At 43.0% G+C, this 24010-nt stretch overlaps 2 protein-coding genes across 3 annotated transcripts in view; one reads left to right on the plus strand and one right to left on the minus strand.

Annotated features, from left to right (window-relative positions):
• Positions 1–1246: 1246 nt before the first annotated feature.
• LOC129154106 (oocyte zinc finger protein XlCOF6-like) overlaps positions 1247–24010 on the minus strand; it is a 49556-nt gene continuing 26792 nt past the window's right edge. Inside the window, exons 3-4 of one of the 2 annotated variants that reach the window (XM_070548481.1) lie at positions 20152–20424; positions 1247–3998 (exon numbers count right to left, since the gene is read on the minus strand). In XM_070548481.1, coding sequence (XP_070404582.1) covers positions 2245–3998; positions 20152–20424 — 2027 coding nt within the window. In that variant the 3' untranslated portion in view covers positions 1247–2244. The remainder of the gene's footprint in view (positions 3999–20151; positions 20425–24010) is intronic. The other variant, XM_070548482.1, reaches the window with a different exon arrangement.
• LOC129162178 (oocyte zinc finger protein XlCOF6) overlaps positions 12098–24010 on the plus strand; it is an 849318-nt gene continuing 837405 nt past the window's right edge. Inside the window, exon 1 of the mRNA XM_070548498.1 lies at positions 12098–12632. Within this exon, the coding sequence (XP_070404599.1) occupies positions 12623–12632 (10 nt within the window). The 5' untranslated portion in view covers positions 12098–12622. The remainder of the gene's footprint in view (positions 12633–24010) is intronic.

Raw genomic sequence — 24010 nt, forward strand, 5'->3', positions numbered from 1 at the left:
CCGGTTTCTTTAACTCTGGTAAATAAGAAGACAATCCCACCAAGCAGAAACTGGAGGTTTAATACATCACTGCTTAAAGACGAAGGTTTTATAGAATTTTTTAAAAAGGAGTGGGGTTTATATTAAGAACATAATGACCTGCCTGGAACATCAGCATCTATTCTCTGGGAGGCAGGAAAGGCAGTGATGAGAGGTAAAAATAATCTCTTTCTCATCACATAGGAAAAAATCAGAAAACAAACGTATTCAGGAGTTAGAGGAAATCAAGTCTTTAGAGGCATCCACAGAAGAGTCAATGAGCAAACTACGTAAAGCTAAACTAGAACTTCATGGAATTATTGACAAAAAGACATAATTTTTAGCACAAAGAATAAACATCTATTTAACAACTACAGGCCAGTATCACTTCTTCCTCAATTTTCAATAATCCTGGAAAAACTATTTAATATCAGACTAGAAAACTTTTTAAATAAACACGAAATACTAAACCATAGTCAGTACGGATTCCGAGAAAAGAAGACAACAGCTCTTACAATAATGGAAGCAACCGATGAAATAATTAATACATTAGATAAAGGTAAATATGCTATTGGAGTATTTATAGATTTTAGGAAAGCTTTTGATACAATAAATCACCCAGTTCTCATAAACAAGCTTCAACAGTACGGCATTAGGGGAATGGCACTGGACTGGATCACCAATTATTTATCTGAGACAACAATTTATGAAAATGAATGCTGTCACTTCTGAAAGTATGGGGATTGCCTGTGGTGTCCCCCAGGGGTCAGTATTAGGACCTGCTCTATTTCATATATATATATATATATATATATATATATATATATATATATATATATATATATATATATATATATATATAAATGACATTTTTCAAGTCTGCAAAACTCTGAAGATGATCTTATTTGCTGATGATACAAATTTTTTCTTGCTGGAAATGATCTCAATGAAATAATTAATATTATTAATAAAGAATTAAGTTAACTAAAAAAATGGATGAATAATAATAAATTATCACTGAATACAGAAAAAACTAAGGCATTTGGCAATTGTAAAAACAAAACATATGTATGAAGATTGATGATGAAAAAAAATGGAGAATGTTAATGAAATCAAATTTTTGGGTGTGATACTCGATAAACTCAGTTGGAAGCCCCACATTAGACACATGCAAACCAAAGCAGCAAAAAACATAGCAATTATAAATAAAATGAAGCAACTGCTGGACTGTAAATCACTCCATATTCTGTATTGTTCATTAGTTCTGCCATATTTCACTTACTGTATAGAGCTTTGGGGAAACAACTATAAAAATGCACTACACCCACTATCAGTATTGCAAAAGAGGATAATATGTGTCATTCATAAAGTTGGGTATCTGGATCATACAAATTCTTTGTTTTTACAGTCAAAATACTTTTAACTTCAAGACCTGGTTCATTATCAAACAGCTCAAATCATGTTTAAAGCTAGTAAGCACTTATTACCACCTAATATTCAAAAGCTCTTCAACCAGAGTGATGAGGGATATCATTTAGGAAGGATTAAATTTTTTTTTAAATGCCTAGGGTAAGAACCACTAAAAGGAGTTTCTGTGTATCAGTATGTGGTGTGAAGCTGTGGAATGGGCTGCAGGAAATACTCAAACAGTGTCCAAATATAAACAAATTGAAATCACTGCATAAAAAGATAATTAATGGATATGAAAATGAGGTTCTCTGAGGTTCTGGAAACTATGATATTGTCATTATTATTTTGCTGCTGTTTATGTTATTATTGCCATTTTATTATTATTAAGTTATTATTGTCATTATTATCATTACTATCACTAGTACCATAAAATGTTAATGCAAAATTCCATCATTAGTAGCTGCATATATATATTAATATGAATGTATGTATGTATGTATGTATGTATAGATGGTAAATTGTAAAGTAAATTAGTAATGTGAGACAAGGGGGTGGGATAGAATTAGCACTTACTTCTTCTTACTCCCTTTGGACAAATACTTCTTTTTTATTGGTATATATTTTCTTTTCTACTATGTTCATTGATTTTTTTAAATATTTTGTCTTATTTTCAAATAAACATTTTAATCAATCAATTACACACACACACACACACACATCTGTGTGTGTATGTGTGTGTATATACATATATCTCCCACTCCCCTGCTCTCACAGATTGGATTTTTTTTCCATCAATCACACTTTCAAAATAATTCATTATGTCGTGTGTGAACTCTTAATGTGACAGTTTAACTCTGTCTTGCCCCTAAATCTCTGACCACAGAGCCCACAGGCAAAAGGTTTTTCTCCTGTGTGGACTCTCATGTGATTGTTTAAAGCTGTCTTACTGCTAAATCTTTTACCACATAGCCCACAGGCAAAAGGTTTTACTCCTGTGTGGGCTCTCACGTGATAGTTTAAACTTTTTTGGTGACCAAATCTTTTACCACAGAGCCCACAGGCAAAAGGTTTTTCTCCTGTGTGGACTCTCATGTGATAGTTTAAAGCTGTCTTATAGCCATATCTTTTACCACAGAGCCCACAGGCAAAAGGTTTTTCTCCTGTGTGGCCACTCATGTGATAGTTTAAACTTTTTTGGTGACCAAACGTTTTACCACAGAGCTCACAGACAAAAGGTTTTTCTCCTGTGTGGACTCTCATGTGACTGTTTAAATGTGCCTTACTGTTACATCTTTTACCACAGAGCTCACAAGCAAAAGGTTTTTCTCCTGTGTGGACTCTTATGTGACTGTTAAAAGTTTGTTGGTGACCAAATCTTTTACCACAGAGCTCACAGGCAAAAGGTTTATCTCCTGTGTGGACTCTCATGTGACTGTTTAAATTTCCCTTTTGGCTAAAACTTTGACCACAGAGCTCACAAGCAAAAGGCTTCTGTCCTGTGTGGACTCTAATGTGACTGTTTAAATATCCCTTTTGGCTAAAACTTTTACCACAGAGCTCACAGGCAAAAGGTTTTTCTCCTGTGTGGACACTCATGTGACTGTTTAAACTTTTTTGTTGACCAAATCTTTTACCACAGAGCTCACAGGCAAAAGGTTTTTCTCCTGTGTGGACACTCATGTGACTGTTTAAACTTTTTTGGTGACCAAATCTTTTACCACAGAGCTCACAGGCAAAAGGTTTTTCTCCTGTGTGGACTCTCATATGACTGTTTAAATGTGCCTTACTGCTAAATCTTTTTTCACAGAGCTCACAGACAAAAGGTTTTTCTCCTGTGTGGACTCTCATGTGAACGTTTAAATGAAACATTGAACTAAATATTTTACCACAGTCATCACAACTAAATGATTTTAGTTCTTTCTGGACTCTCTTGCATGAGTCTACATGTTGCTTCACTCCAACACCTTTCTTTTTGACCAAACAGCTTGAAGACCTTATTGCTGAATGACCTGACACTCTCACATGTTTCTGGAGAGACCTCTTGTGGACAAATTGTTTACCACACTCAGGGCAGCTAAAGGACTTGTTGACAGTCCTAACATGTGAATCAGAAGACCTGCTTTCATTCCAGTCACTGTCTTCTTCTCCAGTTTCAGACCCAGAGTCTGACAGTTCAGAGTCTAGATTCACATCATCACCCTCTTCATCATCTCCACTCATTTCAGTTTCTGAAGAATCAGATGTCTGTTCATGAGGGTTCAGAACTTGGTTCCTGCTAGTTTCTGCTCTTCCACCAGTTTCTGCTGTCATCTGGTGAGCTGAGCTGCTGGTTGGAACTTCTTTGTCTTCTTGCTGCTGATGAAGCTGTGAGAACAGAGGTTTCTCTTCATCATCCTCACTCTTTATAGAAGCCAATGTGAATGGAAACCTGGCAGCATCTGTTTTCTCCTCCAAATTGAGTTGCTCTCCCTCCAGACTGGTCCAGTTTTCTCCTTGTTCCTCATTCATGTGGATGTGTCCTGGGTATTTCTGGTCCACACCTGCACTCTGTTCCTCAGGAGTTTGAACATCTGTAGGAAACACAGAAGCATGATATGAATTACCGATCGATGGAACTTCACATTCACACTTACTCTCACCTAAAGGATTACAAAGAACACTTGTTCAACTTCTTAATGCAATTATCTAATCAACCAATCACATGGCAGTCTAAGGAGCTTTGAAAGAAAAGCATCTGGACTTCTTTGAGTTGCTTGAAGACGTTTCACCTCTCATCCGAGAGGCTTCTTCAGTTCTAAGGTCAAATGGTGGAGAGTCCCAGATTCAAACCCAGTGGGAGTTTCCCCCCCCCCCCGAAGAGGGAACAAAAGACCCCCTGATGATCTTCTACATAAACACATGAGCCAAGGTGTGAGGGTGGGAGTGGGTCCTATTCAGCCAGAGTTTCGGGTGAGCTCATTGTGAAACCTGGCCCCACCCTATCATGTGAATTCCTGAGGTCAGATGGCCCAGGATATGCGTGGGCGTTGAGGCATCTGGGAAGGGATCTCAAAACTGGATTATAGATGGCAGACAGTTGGTGCCGTAAACCACCACCTCTGTTCAAAGATGGTTGCTCACAGTGGACATAAATGGCTTCCTTTACTCCTCTCTCAAACCATCTGTCCTCTCTGTCCAAAATGTGAACGTTGGCATCCTCGAAAGAGTGACCTTTGTCCTTTAGATGCAAATGAACTGCTGAGTCCTGTCCCGTGGAGGTGGCTCTTCTATGTTGTGCAATGCGCTTGTGAAGTGGCAGTTTGGTTTCTCTGATGTAGAGGTCTGGACATTCCTCGCTGCACTGTACCGCATACACCACATTGTTCAGTTTGTGTTTAGGAGTTTTGTCTTTCGGGTGAACCAGTTTCTGCCTGAGTGTGTTGCTGGGTCTGAAGTACACTGGTATGTTGTGTTTGGAGGAAACCCTCCTGAGTTTCTCTGATACACCGGCTACATAGGGGATGACAAGGTTGTCGTGTCTGTCTTTCTTATCCTCCCCCGCTGGTTTCTGGTCTTCTTTTCTGTGCATATTTGTTGACTTTATAAACGCCCAATTAGGATAGCCACATGTTTTAAGTGATTCCTTTATGTGTGTGTTCCTTCTTTTTCCCTTCCGGCTTAGAGGGAACATGTTCTGCCCGGTGGTGTAAGGTCTTGATTACTCCAAGTTTGTGTTCCAGAGGGTGATGTGAGCCGAAGAGGAGGTACTGATCCATGTGTTTGGGCTTCCGGTACACTTCAATGTTGAGGTTGCCATTTTCTTCAAAGTGCACAGCGCAGTCCAGGAAAGGCAAGCAGTTGTCCTTTAAGTTTTCCCTGGTGAACTTGATGTTTTTGTCCACCGCGTTGATGTGCGTATGAAGGATTCCACTTCTTGTGTTTTGATTTTGACCCAGGTGTCATCCACATATCTGTACCAGTGGCTGGGTGCTCTCCCTTTAAAAGAGCCAAGAGCCTTTCTTTCCACTTCCTCCATGTAAAGGTTGGCTACAATAGGCGACACGGGGGAGCCCATGGCGCAGCCATGTTTTTGTCTGTAGAAACCTTTGTTTTATTTGAAATATGTAGTGGTGAGGCAGAGGTCTAACAGTGTGCAAATCTGATCGGGTGTAACAGGGGGGGACCGTTAAAGCGCCCGAGCGCCAATGGCGCTAAATTTTCTCGTCGGGCGGTAAATACTTGACGACTTACCGCCCGGGTGGCGCCCAAGCCTTATTTGTCATTTACACACCGGCTTTCACCTACATCATGGCCCCGCCCTGTAGGAAGCCGCTGTTTTCGTTTCGCGCGCGTGAACCTGCGCGCCTCTAGCCACGTACTGCACTTGTACGATTCGTGCACGTACTGCACAATTCTAGTTATAGTCACGTGAACTATAACACACAAGCGCGCAGGAAGATCGCGCCACCACAGGGATGGGATTTCTTGATGAAATCTCTGGCAAAACGCTTTAAAACTGGTGAGGAGAAGCGAGACAGTTCGAAACGGCACGAAGCAGAGAAGCATGTGCGTAGGTGGAATGATTCTTGGCGGTTTAAAGAAGACGGGAGGCACAGAGAATGGCCGTGTTTGAGTTGAGCAGCGCCTCGCCTGGAACACAGACGAGAGCAGACGGAAGCAGCAGGGGGAGAGGCTGAAAGCCGGCGTTTACGCCGGGGACACACCGGCCGCGGAAGCGCCGAGAAGCGAATCGCTCACGAAATTCGGCCGCTGCTCAGTTCGGATCAGGCGCGCCCCCCAGTCGAGGTGCGCCTCGGCTCAGCTATAGTTTTCCCTCCATTTCCTCAGCTCTTTTCCTCTCTCTCTCTGTGTGTAGAGAGAGAGAGAGAGAGAGAGAGAGAGAGAGAGCGAGAGAGAGAGAGAGAGAGAGAGAGAGAACCTTTGATGTGAACCAGTTGTTTCTGCCAGTTGAATCTCTTGGATTTCCCTGCATGTGTAGCTCGGGGGTGACGATGGCTGAAGATATCGCGTTAGCATTCACACTTGTTCAATTTTCAATTGTAATTCTGGTGCCTGTTAGCAGCTGAAACACATCCTCACGTGCTTGTGGATATCATACATTGTATATGGAGACATGACTGTAATAATAAGTAAAGGTTATCTGCTGTAGCTTCAGTGTGCTCATAGGAAACGTGACAAAAGAAAACAAAACACATTTCTCCTTATGGCCTATATAGTTGTCATCATCAACATAACATGATTTACAGAATACATGTGACCAACTAACATTTCATGTTCTACCACTGGATGTTTGGATCAAAATATGAACCAATCAGATCTTAGATCAGGTGAGAGCCAGGCGTTTCCCATCATCCTCTAGGTTTTGCAGCCAAGGGAGAGCAACTGCAGCGCCTTGCTCCAAAATCTGCGGCCGCCTTGATCTCACGAGGTTATCGTTGCCTACGTATGCATGACGTCAGAGCAAGTCGGCGTCAAGTCGGACACAAATCTAACCGGCATGCACTGCTCGCCGATCACTGCTGGTCTAATCTGCGCAGAACTGGCTCATGTCGAACACAGCCAATGGCTCAAGTACAGCAAAGCGGAGTTGGTGATGTACTGCGTTGTATGCCGTAAGTATGCGACGACAAAATCGACTTTTGTTGAGGGAACAAACAAATTCAAACTTGAATACGTTATTATGTTTGCGAATGTGTACAAAATAAAGGTTTATTACATTTAAAACGGTTCAGTTGTTATTTTGACTCGTTTTGGCAGCTGACCAGCGGGGCCGGTAAATATTCAGAGTTACCGGCCCGGCTGGCCGATTGGTTTTGAATTTAATGTCCACCCCTGTGTAAAGTTGGTCCTGTCCTCCAAAGTGCTTTCCACTACAGTGTATCATTCATCCATTCACACACATTCACACACTGATGTTGATGAGCTACGATGTAGCCAAAGCTGCCCTGGGGCGCACTGACAGAGGCGCCCCACTATTTAATTCAGTCATTTGTTATTTTTCCAATCGATTACTAACCAAAACCTCATGCTTTATGCAAAACATTAAATCATTTTCAGCACACCGATCTTTACAGAAAACATAAAAGCCCTAAAACTGCACATAAAATGTATTTAAAAACAATATTGACTTAGAGTAGTGGTTCCCAAACTTTTCAGCCTGACCAACAGATGTTCCTTCGTATTTTAACTTATTTATAATTTCCATTATATTTGGAAAGTTTTAATTTATATATAAATCTCTTTTAAAATTTAATATTTTACTTTTTTATGATTATGTGACACTTGACTTCCATATCAATCGCATCAGCCTCTTTATATGACTTTTTTTTACATTGTCGCTACGTCTGTCACGTTAGCGGTGTTTTTATCATCGTTTCTACATCCATCACGTCCCAGAGAAGGTTAAACCAACATCAAACCCAACGTTTGGAGCGTGTAAACTCCACACACCTCTCGTGCAGCACCAGCTGTCTGATGCTGCAGCAACGTCCATCTTCCCGGCTGGATGAGTGAATTTCTTCATCAGAGTCAATGTTCTGCTTCATAATCAGAGTCAGTCATTACCAGACAAAGTGATCAGTCAACAAAGACCAGACCTGCCGGTAATTATACGTTTTATCTAATATTTGCTCTCTTCGTGTTGTGCGCATCTCCTCCTCTCCCCGACTGGGAGCCTCTCGGCGGGAGGCGATTATCAAACTCTAAAAACTCCCAACTTTGCTCAGCCTGAAGGTTCCACATCTCCACTATCTTCTGGTGTAAAGTAGTAACTTCATGAGGGATCATATTTGTAGATGAGACTTGTTAAAGTCAGCAATGAGGCTTTGGTGCTTATAACGAGTAAGTCCCAACACTGACAACAACGTACTGAAACTAGAACCAACACGGATAAACAGACAGATCGGTCCCGCCTACTCACACTGTTGGTCTTTCTTAAATACGCAGTAATCATTGATGGTCTTTTTTGCTTCATCCTGCATCCTAGCAGCAACCACTTTGGCTCCTCTGGAGTCGGTGTTTGCATTCAATGTAATTGGAAAAAGGAGCTTCAAGCGCTTAACCTCCGATTTTGTTTTCTTCCTGGCCTTAGTTGGGGGGACGGATCGGGGTCGATCTGAATCTGGGGGGGACAGATCCCCCCCATCCCCCACCCTATCTGCGTGCCTGAGTGTATAGAATATACCAAACACCAAGAACAGAAAGAACGCACTGCTGACTGGACTCCATTGTTGTTGTGTTTTGGCGCGTTCTCATCGCGTTGAGTGACGTTAAGGCACACATCGCACGTGAAGCATTACACTACCCCGCCTGGTAACTGGAGCCTGGAATGCGATAGAAACGCTTGCCAGAAAACTTCTAGACCCATACCGGTCCATAATACCCAGACCTGACCATTCCAGACCAGGCGATGGAAAAGAGCTATGAGTGGGTCCACAGGAACCAAATCAAACCTCACAAGGGTTCCACTAATTTGGATGACACCACCCATAAATCTGATTACCCAACTCGAATCTCACCAAAAGGGGGGTGAATTTTCCATCAGCTCTCCCTCGGTTCTCTGTTTCAAGTCACACAAGTTCTGTTGAGTGTGTGTGTGTGTGTGTGTGTGTGTGTGTGTGTGGAATTCATGTCTAAACATAACTAGGGATGCACCAATCAGGTTTTTTGCTGCCGATCACCGATACCGATATCAAAGAATGCTGATCACCGATACCGATCACCGATACCGATCACGTGGATTGGCCAGAAATTTTCTACAACATTATAATGAGTGCTACAAACTACATAATCTGGGAATAAAGGAAATGTAACCTAATCTAAAATGGTCTGTAGGGTTGCCTCAGTGTGAAAATTTAACCTCACGGTTATTGTGACCAAAATTACCACAGTTTTCAGTATTATCGCGGTATTATTTTTAAACGTGCTACATTTTCACACAAGTAAATAAACCCTGTACGTCAGGAAATATTGTCCTCAGTTTGTGTCTAAATTTTGCCTAATATGTGTTATTTTATAATTATGTTGTTTATTTGTTTACATTTTTCCCCTTTAGTCTTTAAAATACCAATATTTGCCCATAACTTCTTATTTTTTGTCTGTTTGATGTCATCATTTTAAAAATATTAGATCAGATGATACTCAGTACTCAAGTAGCCTTCTAATCAGATACTTTTTTATCCTTACTTGAGTAATAAACCCTATATCAGGAAAATACTGTCCTCGGTTTGTGTCCTTCCAGTGAGCTTTGCAGATGTGGGAAAATGTCATCAGGCAGTAATCACTGTTAAATTCATAATTATTCTCGGAGAGAGAGCAACTCTTATCTGCCCCTGGGAGCCCCGTAATGCATAGCGTCATTTCAACATGGGGGTGTCCGCGACACGGTTTATATGCAGGTAGCGGCGCTGCGGCTGCTTTATATAGCGACTCGTTGCATTCTCCCTCAACTGGCTGGACCCAGCTCGACACAGCAGCAGAGCGGTAAGCTTCATATCACTCTAAAATGTCGGCTAACTTTACTGTACACGTTCATTTACGGGCATTAGCGGCGTGCTAGCATTAGCATCCGACCTGCTAACGCTAGCACAACATGCTAGTAAAGTTAGCACCCAGATTAATGTGGATTCGGACGATTTTCGTGGAATAAAACGTGATCTGGGAATTGTGATGAACGCCTTTTTACACCAGATGATAACCTTCCACTGACTGCAGCAGCAGAGCGCCTGTGTGTGTTACTCCGTGAGTGTGATGTGATGTTAGCATCCAGTTAGAGCTGAAACAACTAATCGATTTAATCGATTATAATCGATTATTAAAATAGTTAACAACTTTTTTAGTCATCGATTAGTTGTTTAATAATCATATTTTACCGCATAAAGTCTATTTTTACCACAATCTGACATCGGTTACAAGCTGTTAAATTTGCCGCCAGTGTGTGGCAGTAATGAGCCACTGATCTACCAGTGGAGCCGTAGAAGAAGAAATGAGCCAATGAGTGCCCTCGGTTTTCATGACGTATCACGTTACTGACGCTCATCTTGCTGTGAGAGATGGCGGAACAAGAGGAAATACGGAAGAAAAATAGAAGCGACAAAATTTTAGAGAAACCCCGGACAAAAACCTCACGAGTATGGGAGCACTTCACTAGATGCATTGAAAAGGCAAAATATGCAAAAACCATCTAGCATGGCACGGAAGCACGACGTCCCTAAGTGAACATTTGAGACGAAAACGTGGGGGCTGAGGAAGAGCACCGCGGTCAAGTGAGCCGTCATTTGGAAGAGCCAGCCCGGTAAGTAACAGAAAATAAACAAGCTGGACTTAGTGTTTTAGCTGAGTTCGTTATAGTGGATGTTAAACATGTTTTTTTGCCGCGTCAGTCTACGGTGTTCTACTTCTGATTGACTAGATGCAATCGTGAATCTCCTCCGTGTTGTGAATCATGCGCTTGCCAAATTTAGCACGTCTGTTTATAAGAATGTTCTAGTTAAGAGAAAAACGGCACAAACCCATAACTATGTTCCTCATTCAAAAAAGGACAACTCCGCGGTGAAAAATATACAGACGAGCTGTGTCCAGGTGAATATAACGCGGCATAGTTGTACGCTTTCAATTTTTAAATACAGGAGAAATTCAGAAAAAGTCATTTTTTTACTATTAAAAGGCTGTTTTACTATCTAACGCTGTAAAACGCCTCACAACACATTTTTATCATGTTTCTTAAACAGTATTACACAAAATAATCATTTTTCTAGCTAATTTAAACACTCCAGACTCAAAGTAAAAACCTCATGAGCTTCTTACTTAGAGCTTTTTAATAGTAAAAAAATTAGACTTTTTTTCTGAATATCTCCTGTTGCGGGCTATTTTGTAGAACGTAACCCTCAAAATAAATGATCACTGTATATTGTTAATTAATTCAAATAATATAATATTGATTTAGTGTTGTAGTGTGTGTGCTGCTTTATTTTATATGTGTACTTATTTCAGTCTATTTGTGTTTCTTATGCAGAAAAAAAACAAGCAACGATGGACAACTACATGGGGAAAGAGACACTCACCCCCCAGCAATTCATACCACTTACAAACTCTATTCTAAACATGCTGGTAAAAGACATGAGGCCACTATCCATGGTGGAAGGAGCAGGCTTCCAGCTAATGCTAAAAAATTATTCTGGACTGATATTTTGCACTGTTTAGGTCATTTTATACTGCTGACTGTGTTCATGTGCAATAAAATAGATTGCAGTCAACTGCACAATTCTCTTATGTTTTTTTTTCTTAACTGAAATGCATCCATCACTTGTATAGGTTAAATAGCTAAACAATAACAAACCGATTAATCGATTAATCGAAAAAATAATCGACAGATTAATCGATTATGAAAATAATCGTTAGTTGCAGCCCTACATCCAGTAAATAAATCCCACAGCAGCTAAAGAGCAGCGCGACTAAGTGGTTAAAGTGCGTCAGCACAGCGGATTTAATACGAGTTTTAAAGAACAATCTCTGAGTGAAGTGAGGCTAGTTTTTGTCTCTCTGCAGATATAAAAACCAACTCTGCATCAGTCACACGCAGCTAAGCTCACTGTTGGGCAGGGCCGGATTATCATTGCAGGGGCCCCTGGGCACAATGTGCTTAGGCGCCCCCCCCCCCTAACATTACCCATAGATGTGTGTGTGAGTAGCTAAAATATGACACCTTCATGTGAATGAGATGGAATATGTATCTAAATGTATAAAATAGTATGTTAATAAATAACAGAAAAGTAAATAATAATAATACTAATAATAATGAAGATCCAACAGTGTTTGTGGTTGTATTATTTGACGCATAAATTATGATATGGTAGAAAGCTTTCTCCTGGTCAGACCGCTTTGCTTTTGTGCTTCAGTAGGGTGGGGGGATGTAGCCATGGCGCTGGTGTAACGTAGCAGCTGAGCCTGTGTAAGGCAACACTGTGACTCTGGAGGAAAAAGAGGTTAGCTCTATTCCATGAACCCTGGTGACCAAAGATCCTCTTTTCCAGACTGGATCTGTCCTCAGCTGATCAGAACCAAAGCGTTGGATCTTTAATCTCCTGCATTGTTCTGAAGCAGCATCTTAATCAGCTCTCCTGCTTTGTTTCTATTGCAGCTGTTAGCTAAACACGGCTAAAGAAAACCTGCTACCACTTCAGGATCATCCATCAGCATGGACACAGGTACTGAATGAATGACTTTATTGCCTCTGTGTGGTGGGACACAACAGTGTACCTCATCTATGAGATGGAATCTAAAATAATGGCTTGTATTTTAATAAAGCCTTTAGGGTTGTCAAGGTGTGAAAATTTAACCTCACGGTTATTGTGACCAAAATTATCACGGTTTTCGGTATTATCGCTGTATTTTTTTAAACGTGTTACATTTTCAGACTACTAAATTAATCCTGTATATCAAGAAAATATTGTCCTCTGTTTGTGTCTAAATTTTGCCTAAAATGTGTTTTTTTGTAATTAAGTTGTTTATTTGTTTACATTTTTCCCCTTTAGTCTTTAAAATACCAACTAGCCATAACTTCTTATTTTATGTTTGTTTGATGTCGTCATTTTACAAATATTAGATCAGATGATACTCAGTACTCAAGTAGCCTTCTAATCAGATACTTTTTTACCCTTACTTGAGTAATAAACCCTATATCAGGAAAATATTGTCCTCGGTTTGTGTCCTTCCAGTGAGCTTTGCAGATGTGGGAAAATGTCATCAGGCAGTAATCGTTGTTAAATTCATAATTATTCTCGGAGAGAGACCAACTCTTATCTGCCCCTGGGAGCCCCGTAATGCATAGCGTCATTTCAACATGGGGGTGTCCGCGACACGGTTTATATGCAGGTAGCGGCGCTGCGGCTGCTTTATATAGCGACTCGTTGCATTCTCCCTCAACCCAAATCCTCGGATCACACATTTTAGTTAAAACGCTAACGTTAGCTTGCCTTGCGTTGACTGTAGAGTTGTGGGTGATGGTCACGCAGATGTGTCATGAGATTTGAAGCGTCGCTGCCTTTCACAGACACTTTTTCTGCTCGTGCTGCAAACAGGATAGCCGTCTTCTATCAGCTGTCCCTCGGCATTCTTCAAATATCCAAAAAATGCCCGTACTTCCCACTTTGTCTTCTTTGAGGGATAATAAATGTCCTGAGCGCTGCCGTCTCCTCCTTTGGCCATTATTTCAGCTTTAGCTTCAAGAAAGTTTTGGTTGTAAACAACAAAGTGCGCATGTGCCGCCAACAACTTCAACAGATGATACGGTGGCTGGTAAGGGTCACCGCGCCTACACCGCAGCCACGGTAATCCACCAAGATAATATAGTTTTTTTTTTAAAACAAGACGGTTATTATTATTGTCAACTTTTTTTACCGGGGTTTACCGCTACATCGGTTACCGTGACAACCCTACCTGATCGGTCTGCTTTGATCTATTTTGAAAACTCCGATCAAAACCGATAGGGGCGCTATCGGCCGATTGGGATCAAATGCCGATCCATCGGTGCATCCCTAAACATAACGTATAGACTTGGTTGTGGTCATGCGGCTGGTTTCTATAGATCTATGGCCGAGTTCACAAAAGTTAAAAGTGAGGAACTCCACTAACTGTTATGTCTTCGTCTTCGTCTTCCTCCGCTTATCCGGGTCCGGGTCGCGGGGGCAGCATCCCAATTAGGGAGCTCCAGGCCGTCCTCTCCGCGGCCTTGTCCACCAGCTCCTCCGGCAGGACCCCAAGGCGTTCCCGGACCAGATTGGAGATGTAACCTCTCCAACGTGTCCTGGGTCGACCCGGGGGCCTTCTGCCGGCAGGACATGCCCGAAACACCTCCCCGGGGAGGCGTCCAGGAGGCATCCTGACCAGATGCCCAAACCACCTCAACTGGCTCCTTTCGATCCGGAGGAGCAGCGGTTCTACTCCCGAGTCCCTCCCGAATGTCCGAGCTCCTCACCCTATCTCTAAGGCTGAGCCCGGCCACCCTACGGAGGAAACTCATTTCGGCCGCTTGTATCCGCGATCTCGTTCTTTCGGTCATTACCCAAAGCTCATGACCATAGGTGAGGATTGGGACGTAGATCGACCGGTAAATCGAGAGCCTGGCTTTCTGGCTCAGCTCCCTCTTCCCCACGACAGATCGGCTCAGCGTCCGCATTACTGCAGACGCCGAACCAATCCGCCTGTCAATCTACCGATCCATCCTACCCTCACTCGTGAACAAGACCCCGAGATACTTAAACTCCTCCACTTGAGGTAGGACCTCTCCCCCGACCCGGAGGTGACAAGCCACCCTTTTCCGGTCGAGAACCATGGTCTCAGATTTGGAGGTGCTGATCCTCATCCCAGCCGCTTCACATTCGGCCGCGAACCAACCCAGCAAGAGCTGAAGGTCAGAGCTGGATGAAGCTAGGAGGACCACATCATCCGCAAAAAGCAGAGACGAGATTCTCCTGCCACCAAACTCGACACACTCCACACCACGGCTGCGTCTAGAAATTCTGTCCATAAAAGTAATGAACAGAACCGGTGACAAAGGGCAGCCCTGGCGGAGTCCAACCCTCACTGGGAACAGGTCCGACTTACTACCGGCTATGCGGACCAAACTCACGCTCCTCTGGTAAAGGGACTGAATGGCCCTGAACAGAAAGCCACCCACCCCATACTCCTGGAGCGTCCCCCACAGGGTGCCCCTGGGGACACGGTCATAAGCCTTCTCCAAATCCACAAAGCACATGTGGATTGGTTGGGCAAACTCCCATGCCCCCTCCATCACCCTTGCAAGGGTATAGAGCTGGTCCACAGTTCCACGGCCAGGACGAAAACCACATTGCTCCTCCTCTATCTGAGATTCAACTATCGATCAGACCCTTCTCTCCAGTACCTTGGCGTAGACCTTTCCAGGGAGGCTGAGGAGTGTGATCCCCCTATAGTTGGAACACACCCTCAGGTCACCCTTCTTAAAGATGGGGACCACCACCCCGGTCTGCCACTCCCTAGGAACTGCCCCCAATGACCACGCAATGTTGTAGAGACGTGTCAACCATGACAGCCCTACAACATCCATAGCCTTGAGATACCCAGGACGAACCTCATCCGCCCCCGGGGCTCCGCCGCTGTGTAGTTGTTTGACTACCTCAGCAACTTCTGCCCCCGAGATCGGACAGTCCATCCCCAGGCCTCCCAGCTCTGGTTCCTCCTCGGAATGCGCATTGGTGGGATTGAGGAGCTCCTGGAAGTATTCCTTCCACCGTCCGACTATAGCCTCAGTTGACGTCAGCAGCTCCCCATCCCCATTGTAAACAGTGTGAGCGAGTTGCTGCCTTCCTCTCCTGAGGCGCCGGACAGTTTGCCAGAACCTCTTTGGAGCCGATCGATAGTCTTTCTCCATGGCCTCACCAAACTCCTCCCACGCCCGAGATTTTGCCTCGGCAACTGCTAACTGTAATGTTGAATCCAAATTCCATTTTCATTTGTTTTTCAGTTCCTAGAGATTCTAGAATTTGTACACATTTTTAACTGATTTAGGTTCATTTTTGATTTAACTTTACAATACTAACCACTACTTCCTTCTGTGGTACATTCACATATAAGTCTGATTACTAACACTGGTTAACTTCTTGTGTTTATTAGGGCTGTAGCGAAGCCTCAATGACTTCGACGGCTTGATTCTAAAAATTTGTCGACGTCAGATCCGGTAGTCGACGCACCGCACCCACTTGTTGCATCCCCAGGAGTTTGTAAATAGAGGAGAAATATACCTATTTTTCCTCTAGTTCGCCCTCTTCTTCGCCTTCACCAACATCTCCACCAAATACCGAAGACCCGGAACAATATCCGTCCGCTACTAGATTCCTTTCCTGTTTTGCCCGCCTTCGTGTCCCGGCAACGGACAACAACTTCCGGGGTCAGATGTGCTGCTTCATCTCCATCGCCGCTTCTTAAAGGAGCTTCTTTCAGACATTTGGAGAGCTGTTTTGGCGGTAGCAGTCTCTCCTCCGTGCTGGTCTGTTTGCTGCTGGGTGTAGGGCTGCAACAAACGATTATTTGGATAATCGATGAATCGGATGGGGTCTCAACACGATTAATCGATTAATCGGATTACATGGGGAAATTTTTAAAAACTGCTAGGGAAACGTTATTTCTCTCCTTCCTTCACTTTATTTAACACAACATTATTAGAAAACCATTCAATAGCAGAAAAACAACATGCCATCACCTAAATTGTCTTATAAGGTGTATAGACAGAGACCCTAAGCTACACCTATCTGTGACCTAAAATGCTTGGTCCAAGTTAAACAGCTTAAGGGCAATTCTCATCTGTTTTGTTTGATCTCATCTGTTGACATTTATTATAACTGGGGATGTCAAACAACTAATTTTTAAATGTAACTAAACATAGGCTGTGAATTAATCAAAATTAATCACCATTTCCAAAAATGACTGAAAAAATACCAAATAAAACAAAAGTAAATGAATGCCATCCTCCTTGTGATGATGCCCTGTGCAACTGCCATAAAGTCACATCAAGAAATGCTGCTGATCATTCCAATGATCCCAAATAGACTCACATTAGGCCACATGAAAGCAACTGAACCCAAAAATATATTAACCAGTATATAACTGCACTCTCACACAACACGCCTGCAGCAACAGTTAGGACTCCTCCCTCCCTTTTAAAAGCGTTTTTGCTTCCGAGGACATTGTGGTTGTAAAACCACATGCTAGTAGTCTGGCCCCGGTGTGATCAACCAGTTTCTGCGGGAATGTGACGGCGGAACCAGGGCCAGATTAACACTTTGTTGCACCCTGGGCAACAATATTCAAGGGCTCCATTATCACGACCCGAGGATCACCATAATGTGGTCACATACAGAATATTTTACTGTAATATGCAGTAAATATACTCAATACTTGAATGCCTGACAACACGTAACCTTTGACCCACCTCGTGTGGACTGACCAATGAGGAGAAGTTCTTAACTTGAGGCCCTCTCTTCATTGGTCAGTCTGCATGAGACTGACTCTCAACTGACGTTCAGTCATAGGCAGCGAAGCGTCTCTGTGCAGCGCAAAAGCCCGGGTGGACAGTTTGTTTAATATAGGGTGATCATATTTCCATTTCCAAACAAGAGGACAGGGGATCTGTGCCTATGACGTCACACTATGGCAATGCCACACAAACCATGTTGGGACCCATTTTTTGTAAGAACTAAATTAATATCAGATTCTGCCAATAAAAGGGCTCTAAAAAAATTCATATGTAAATATTTTGCATATTTAATGCAAAATCTCATTTTTCTGCTTTAGTGCTGCAACAAGGTTTTATTAATAATAAATTATTATACCTTTTGTTTTACTACAGCATCGGTAAGCTTCCTGTGCACAGATTATTAAGGATGCTTGTTTCAGCTGTGAGATTAGATGATAGGGTCAATGAAAAATAAGTTGTCCCACACTCCATGGACACTTTCAGAGAATCCACAAATAGTGGCTTTCAAATGGTTTTGTTACTTTTAGCAGGTTTAGAAAAGCAGCAGATGAGACAGCATGTCTGATAATTTAGTTTTTCATCTGATAATATTAGAACATGTCAGTAATGTCTGAGGGGCTTTTATAAAGACTGTATAACTAACACTACTGGAGAGGGTATGAATTACACAGAGGCTTCTGGGGAGCCCAGATATGGGGGGGGGTGTCATTTTGCCTTGGCCCCCAAAATGTCTTGAAACGGCCCTGGGTGTGTGACTGACCTTTGAAGGTGATCTGAATTGTATCAGATGTATAAATATGACATGTGTGTAACTTATTGTTTTATACAGGTAAAAACGTGTAGTGGAGATAAATCTACCTACATTTTACTTTTCAGCACTTTTTGTTTTCTTGTTTTTATTTAACTATTTTCCTGTCCTGTCTGTCTCTCTTCTTCCTGCATCTCCTCTTAATTCTCCAGAAAATCTGCTGCCTGGATTCTTACCTTTCCACCTCATCAGTTACTTTTGAGCAGATCAAAGGGATCTCCTGACCGCAAAGCGCAGAGCGCGTTTTCGATGCTGCGTGAGGTGACATCACCACAGCACAGGTGATGAGCTCCGCAGCAGCGCGCTTCAGGCACAAATAAGACCGAAAATAGAGAACGTGTGCAGACATGAACGATCGTGTGCTAATTATAGTTTTTTGGTTGCTCCACTTTGAGAATGGACCGTGCGCTGGAAGCAGCTGCCTGGATCGCTGCGCAACAACGCGCTGTGCCGCTCTCTGCTCAAAAGAGTCCAAAAAGGATATAATATAGAAAACTTTTTTCCGGCTCCCCTGATGGGTAGGATATACAGCTCCCCCATAATTCGATCCCTGCTCCTGGATGAAAAGCCGGACATTTTCATCAATACAAGAACCCGCAGTCCGGACGCCCGGACAGAGAGTGAAAAGTGGACAAGTCCGGGGAAAACGGAACGTACGGTCACCATAGTCCTCATAAAGCGGGAAATTATAGATACAGTATTTTGCTCGTGCCCTGGGCCCTTTAGAGTTCGTGGGCCCTGGGCAATTGCCCAGTTAATCCGGCCTTGGGCGGAACCGGTTCGCAGCAGCGCGAACCTTGCGCTGATCTGCCGGCTCTCCCTCGCGCTGATCTGCCGGCTCTCCCTCGCGCTGATCTGACTTGCTCTGCACGCAACGGCAGGCGGGAAGGGGGGCGCTTTTGGGAGAGTTGTGCGACACAACGATGACGCAATTCGTTGCCAACGCTTTTAGTAATCGATTTTCATCGAATTTATCGATTCGTTGTTGTAGCCCTAGCTGGGTGTTTTCGGTTTATTTAAACTTGGTAACTTGAACTTAACGTTGGTAAAGCTACTGTTAGCATTTTCGCTAACAGCTTCTTGCATTTGGATAAGCCGTTACGTTTTTGGTTTAGAGTTAAATCTTTTTTGTGGTGTAGATGTCCCTTTTACTACATTATGAGTGTTGTGGGTTTTCGGTTTAGTTTAAAATATCACCTTGAGTTTGGTTTAACCACCCAGTTTGGACTTTTGGAGATCCTTATTTTGGTCCAGAACCCAGTAATCTTTGCCCAGTGGGACATGCCTACTTATTTGTACTTTTGTTTTAATTCCCCACAGGCAGAATTTGTTTTATTATTCCCAACCTGTGGATGGAAAGATTTATGTTTTTGTTGTTGTAAACAAACCTGATCATCATTTTAACGTTACAATCCCGTTAATGTCCCTTCCTTTTTGCACACGAGCCAAACTCCCTAGGAAGGGTCGTAACACCACTCGCCTCACACACATAAGTGACCAAAACAAAGCAGCATGGAGACACACCGTCTCCAACCACCTATCAGGCAGCAGCCTGCACTCCCAAGTTCTACACGTCACCAGAACATAACCAACCAACACAATAAAAGCATTGTTGTACAAAATGGAAGGCCTATAGCGTTTATTCTCTTACAGTAACAATTTATCATTTTTTGGAGGAATTGATTTGAGATTTTCTTGTTTTTATTCATTGTGCAATAGAAAAATAATCGTTAGATTAATCGTCTAAATAGTCATTAAAATAGTCGACTATTCGATAAAATAATCGTCAGAATAATCGTTTTAAAAATGATCGTTTACCCCCAGCCCTAGTGTTTATTCTTCTATTTTATGTCTAGTTCTTTTATGAATAATTTCTTTACATACATATTTACGATACGCTGATTACCTTTGGTTTGGACATCTTTGTCTTCTACTTGCTGCTGATGAAGCTGTGAGAACAGAGGTTTCTCCTCATCATCCTCACTCTTTATAGAAGCCAATGTGAATGGAAACCTGGCAGCATCTGTTTCCTCCTCCAAATAGAGTTGTTCTCCCTCCAGGCTGGTCCACTTTTCTTCTTGTTCCTCCTTCATGTGGACGTGTTCTGGGTCTTTCTGGTCCTCACCTGCACTCTGTTCCTCAGGAGCTTCTTCTTTAAATAGCACCAGCTGTTGAACATCTGTAGGAAACACAGAAACATGATGTGAATTACCGATCGATGGAACTTCACATTCACACTTACTCTCACCTAAAGGATTATTAGGAACACCTGTTCAACTTCTCCTTAATGCAATTATCTAATCAACCAATCACATGGCAGTTGCATCAATGCATTTAGGGGCGTGGTCCTGAACTCCAAACTGAAGGTCAGAATGGGAAAGAAAGGTGATTTAAGCTATTTTGAGCGTGGCATGGTTGTTTGTGCCAGACGGGCCGGTCTGAGGATTTCACAATCTGCTCAGTTGCTGGGATTTTCACCCACAACCATTTCTAGGGTTTACAAAGAATGGCGTGAAAAGGGAAAAACCATCCAGTATGCGGCAGTCCTGTGGGCCAAATGCCTTGTTGATGCTAGAGGTCAGAGGAGAATGGGCCGACTGATTCAAGCTGATAGAAGAGCCTAACCCTAACCACTCGTTACAACCGAGGAACGCAGCAAAGCATTTGTGAAGCCACAACACGCACAACCTTGAGGCGGATGGGCTACAACAGCAGAAGACCCCACCAGGTACCACTCTTCTCCACTACAAATAGCAAAAAGAGGCTACGATTCACACCAGCTCACTAAAACTGGACAGTTGAAGACTGGAAAAATGTTGTCTGGTCTGATGAGTCTCAATTTCTGTTGAGAGATTTAAACGGTAGAGTCAGAATTTGGCGTAAACAGAATGAGAACAAGGATCCATCATGCCTTGTTACCACTGTGCAGTAGAGGTGCGAATCTTCACTTGTCTCCCGATTCAATTTGATTACGATTATTGGGTCAATGAATCAATTTGATTCGATATCCCGATGCATCACAATTATTTCATATTGATTTGTTTTCATCGATAAATAGAAGATGTCAGATAACTGCCTTCAGTTTTTTTTTTATCAAAAACGTAGTTGAAACAACCTGCCATCCCTCAAAATCTCTCCATTCACAACAGGTTAGGACAAAACATTTTAACATTTAAAAAGATTTAACAAAGTAAAACATCTGTTTCCTCGTTCAACACCACGCCTCAGGCTGAGAAAAACACGCTTTCAAAAACTCACAAAATCTAAAAAAGTACTGAAACACTATAGGACACATAATGTAATAATAAAACACATAATGGGTTCATATATGACTGTTTAATGTCTCTGAGCAGCTCTAGAGTCAAATATTTATGCCACAGTTGAAGGGTGTCAGAAATAACACCAAATGAAATGTTTGACTTAGTTTGTTATTATATTTGAACCCAGTGGTTCATTTCTGAAATGTTGGAGAATGAATCAAGTTCTGTTTGATGCAGAAAATAATAAAACATAAAACTAATTCTACACTTCCAATAATATTTAAGATGTGTGTTTTATTCTTTCTGATAATAACACCAGCAGAAGGCTGTGGGCTGGATTAGGATTAAATTACCCAGCTGATGGATCTCCTTCACTAACCAGCTAACTACAAACCTTTCCACTAACCTGTCCTGTGTGACCCTCACCATGTAACCCTCATGTCAATGTAACTCTCATGTCCATGTGACCCTCATGTCCATGTGACCCTCATGTCCATGTGACCCTCATGTCCATGTGACCCTCATGTCCATGTAACCCTCATGTCCATGTAACCCTCGTGTCCATAAAACCCTCGTGTCCATAAAACCCTCGTGTCCATGTAACTCTCGTGTCCATGTAATCCTCGTGTCCATGTAACCCTCGTGTCCATGTAACCCTCATGTCCATGTAACCCTCATGTCCATGTAACTCTCGTGTCCATGTGACCCTCACGTCCATGTGACCCTCATGTAACCCTCGTGTCCATATAACTCTCGTGTCCTTGTAACCCTCGTGTCCATGTAACCCTCGTGTCCATGTAACCCTCGTGTCCATGTAACTCTCGTGTCCATGTAACCCTCGTGTCCATGTAACCCTCGTGTCCATGTAACTCTCGTGTCCATATAACTCTCGTGTCCTTGTAACCCTCGTGTCCATGTAACCCTCGTGTCCATGTAACCCTCGTGTCCATGTAACTCTCGTGTCCATGTAACCCTCGTGTCCATGTAACCCTCGTGTCCATGTAACTCTCGTGTCCATGTGACCCTCACGTCCATGTGACCCTCATGTAACCCTCGTGTCCATGTAACCCTCGTGTCCATGTAACCCTCGTGTCCATGTAACCCTCGTGTCCATGTGACCCTCACGTCCATGTGACCCTCATGTCCATGTGACCGTCATGTCCATGTAACTCATGTCCATGTAACTCTCATGTCCATGTAACCCTCGTGTCCATGTAACCCTCGTGTCCATGTAACCCTCGTGTCCATGTGACCCTCACGTCCATGTGACCCTCATGTCCATGTGACCGTCATGTCCATGTAACTCATGTCCATGTAACTCTCATGTCCATGTAACTCTCATGTCCATGTGACCCTCATGTCCATGTGACCCTCATGTCCATGCTGTCTCTGGAGGAGCAGACAGGAAACAAGATCTCCTGTAACCTAAAATGAACCAAAGCGTCCTCCCAGTTTCTCTTTAAGCTGAATTTAACATCAGTTTATCATCATGAAACAAAAGAATAAAGTGGAACAAGAAATTCTATCTTCTATTTCTCTCTCCTTTTAACTTCTCTGTGTCCCTAAATAAAACAGAGACGATCACGCTGCAGCCGCCGTCTTTGACCCCGCCCCCTCCCCAAGACCACATCACAGCACTCGGTCTGACTGAGCGCTTCCAGGAGAAATAATAATTAAATTATGAAAATAATAACGCGTGTTTGGAGCATCGGTTTGGAGGAGCGCCCTCTGATCCTTTCTCTTGTGTGAGCAGACAGTCTCTCTCTCTCTCTCAGTCGCTGATCGAGTGAGCGGAGCGCGCCGCAAGACAACCCACTCAAATACATTATTCACGGCCCAAATCCAACAGAACCGGTCGGGCTGATTCGATTCCGGTTCGGTCTCAGGTTACAACTCTAGTGCTCAGCCCTGCAGTACCACATTGAGGCGGAACCACTTGGTAAATGTGGAGGACGCTCACTCTGACAGATTTGGATGCTGCGCTGGTGCCACCGTTAAAAAAACCAAAACTACATTCCACTATAATTGACGATGGCTGAAGAGATTACACTCTCAACAACAGACTTGTAGAAGATCTGCAGCATCTTGCTACAGACATTGAAGGACCTAAGCGTCCTCAAGAAGTACAGTCTGCTGTGTCCCTTCTTGTAAACAGCTTGGCTGTTCTTTCTCCAGTCCAGTCTGTTGTCCAGATGAACTCAAAGGTATTTGTATTCCTCAACCACCTCCACTTCTTCTCCCATGATGGAAACAGTGTTCGACTCCACCCTGTTTCTTCTGAAGTCTAAAATCATCTCCTTTGTTTTGTTCACGTTCAAGGTCAGATGATTGTTTCCACACCATGCCACAAAGTGCTCCACCAGCTCTCTATACTCAGCTTCTTGTCAATCTCTGATACACCCGACGACTGCAGAGTCATCTGAGTTTTTCTGTAGATGACAGGTCTCTGATTTGTACTGGAAGTCTGAGGTGTACAGGAATGGTGAGAGTACAGTCCCCTGTGGT

This window comes from Nothobranchius furzeri, chromosome 2, assembly GCF_043380555.1.
Source record: "Nothobranchius furzeri strain GRZ-AD chromosome 2, NfurGRZ-RIMD1, whole genome shotgun sequence".
Lineage (NCBI taxonomy): Eukaryota > Metazoa > Chordata > Actinopteri > Cyprinodontiformes > Nothobranchiidae > Nothobranchius > Nothobranchius furzeri.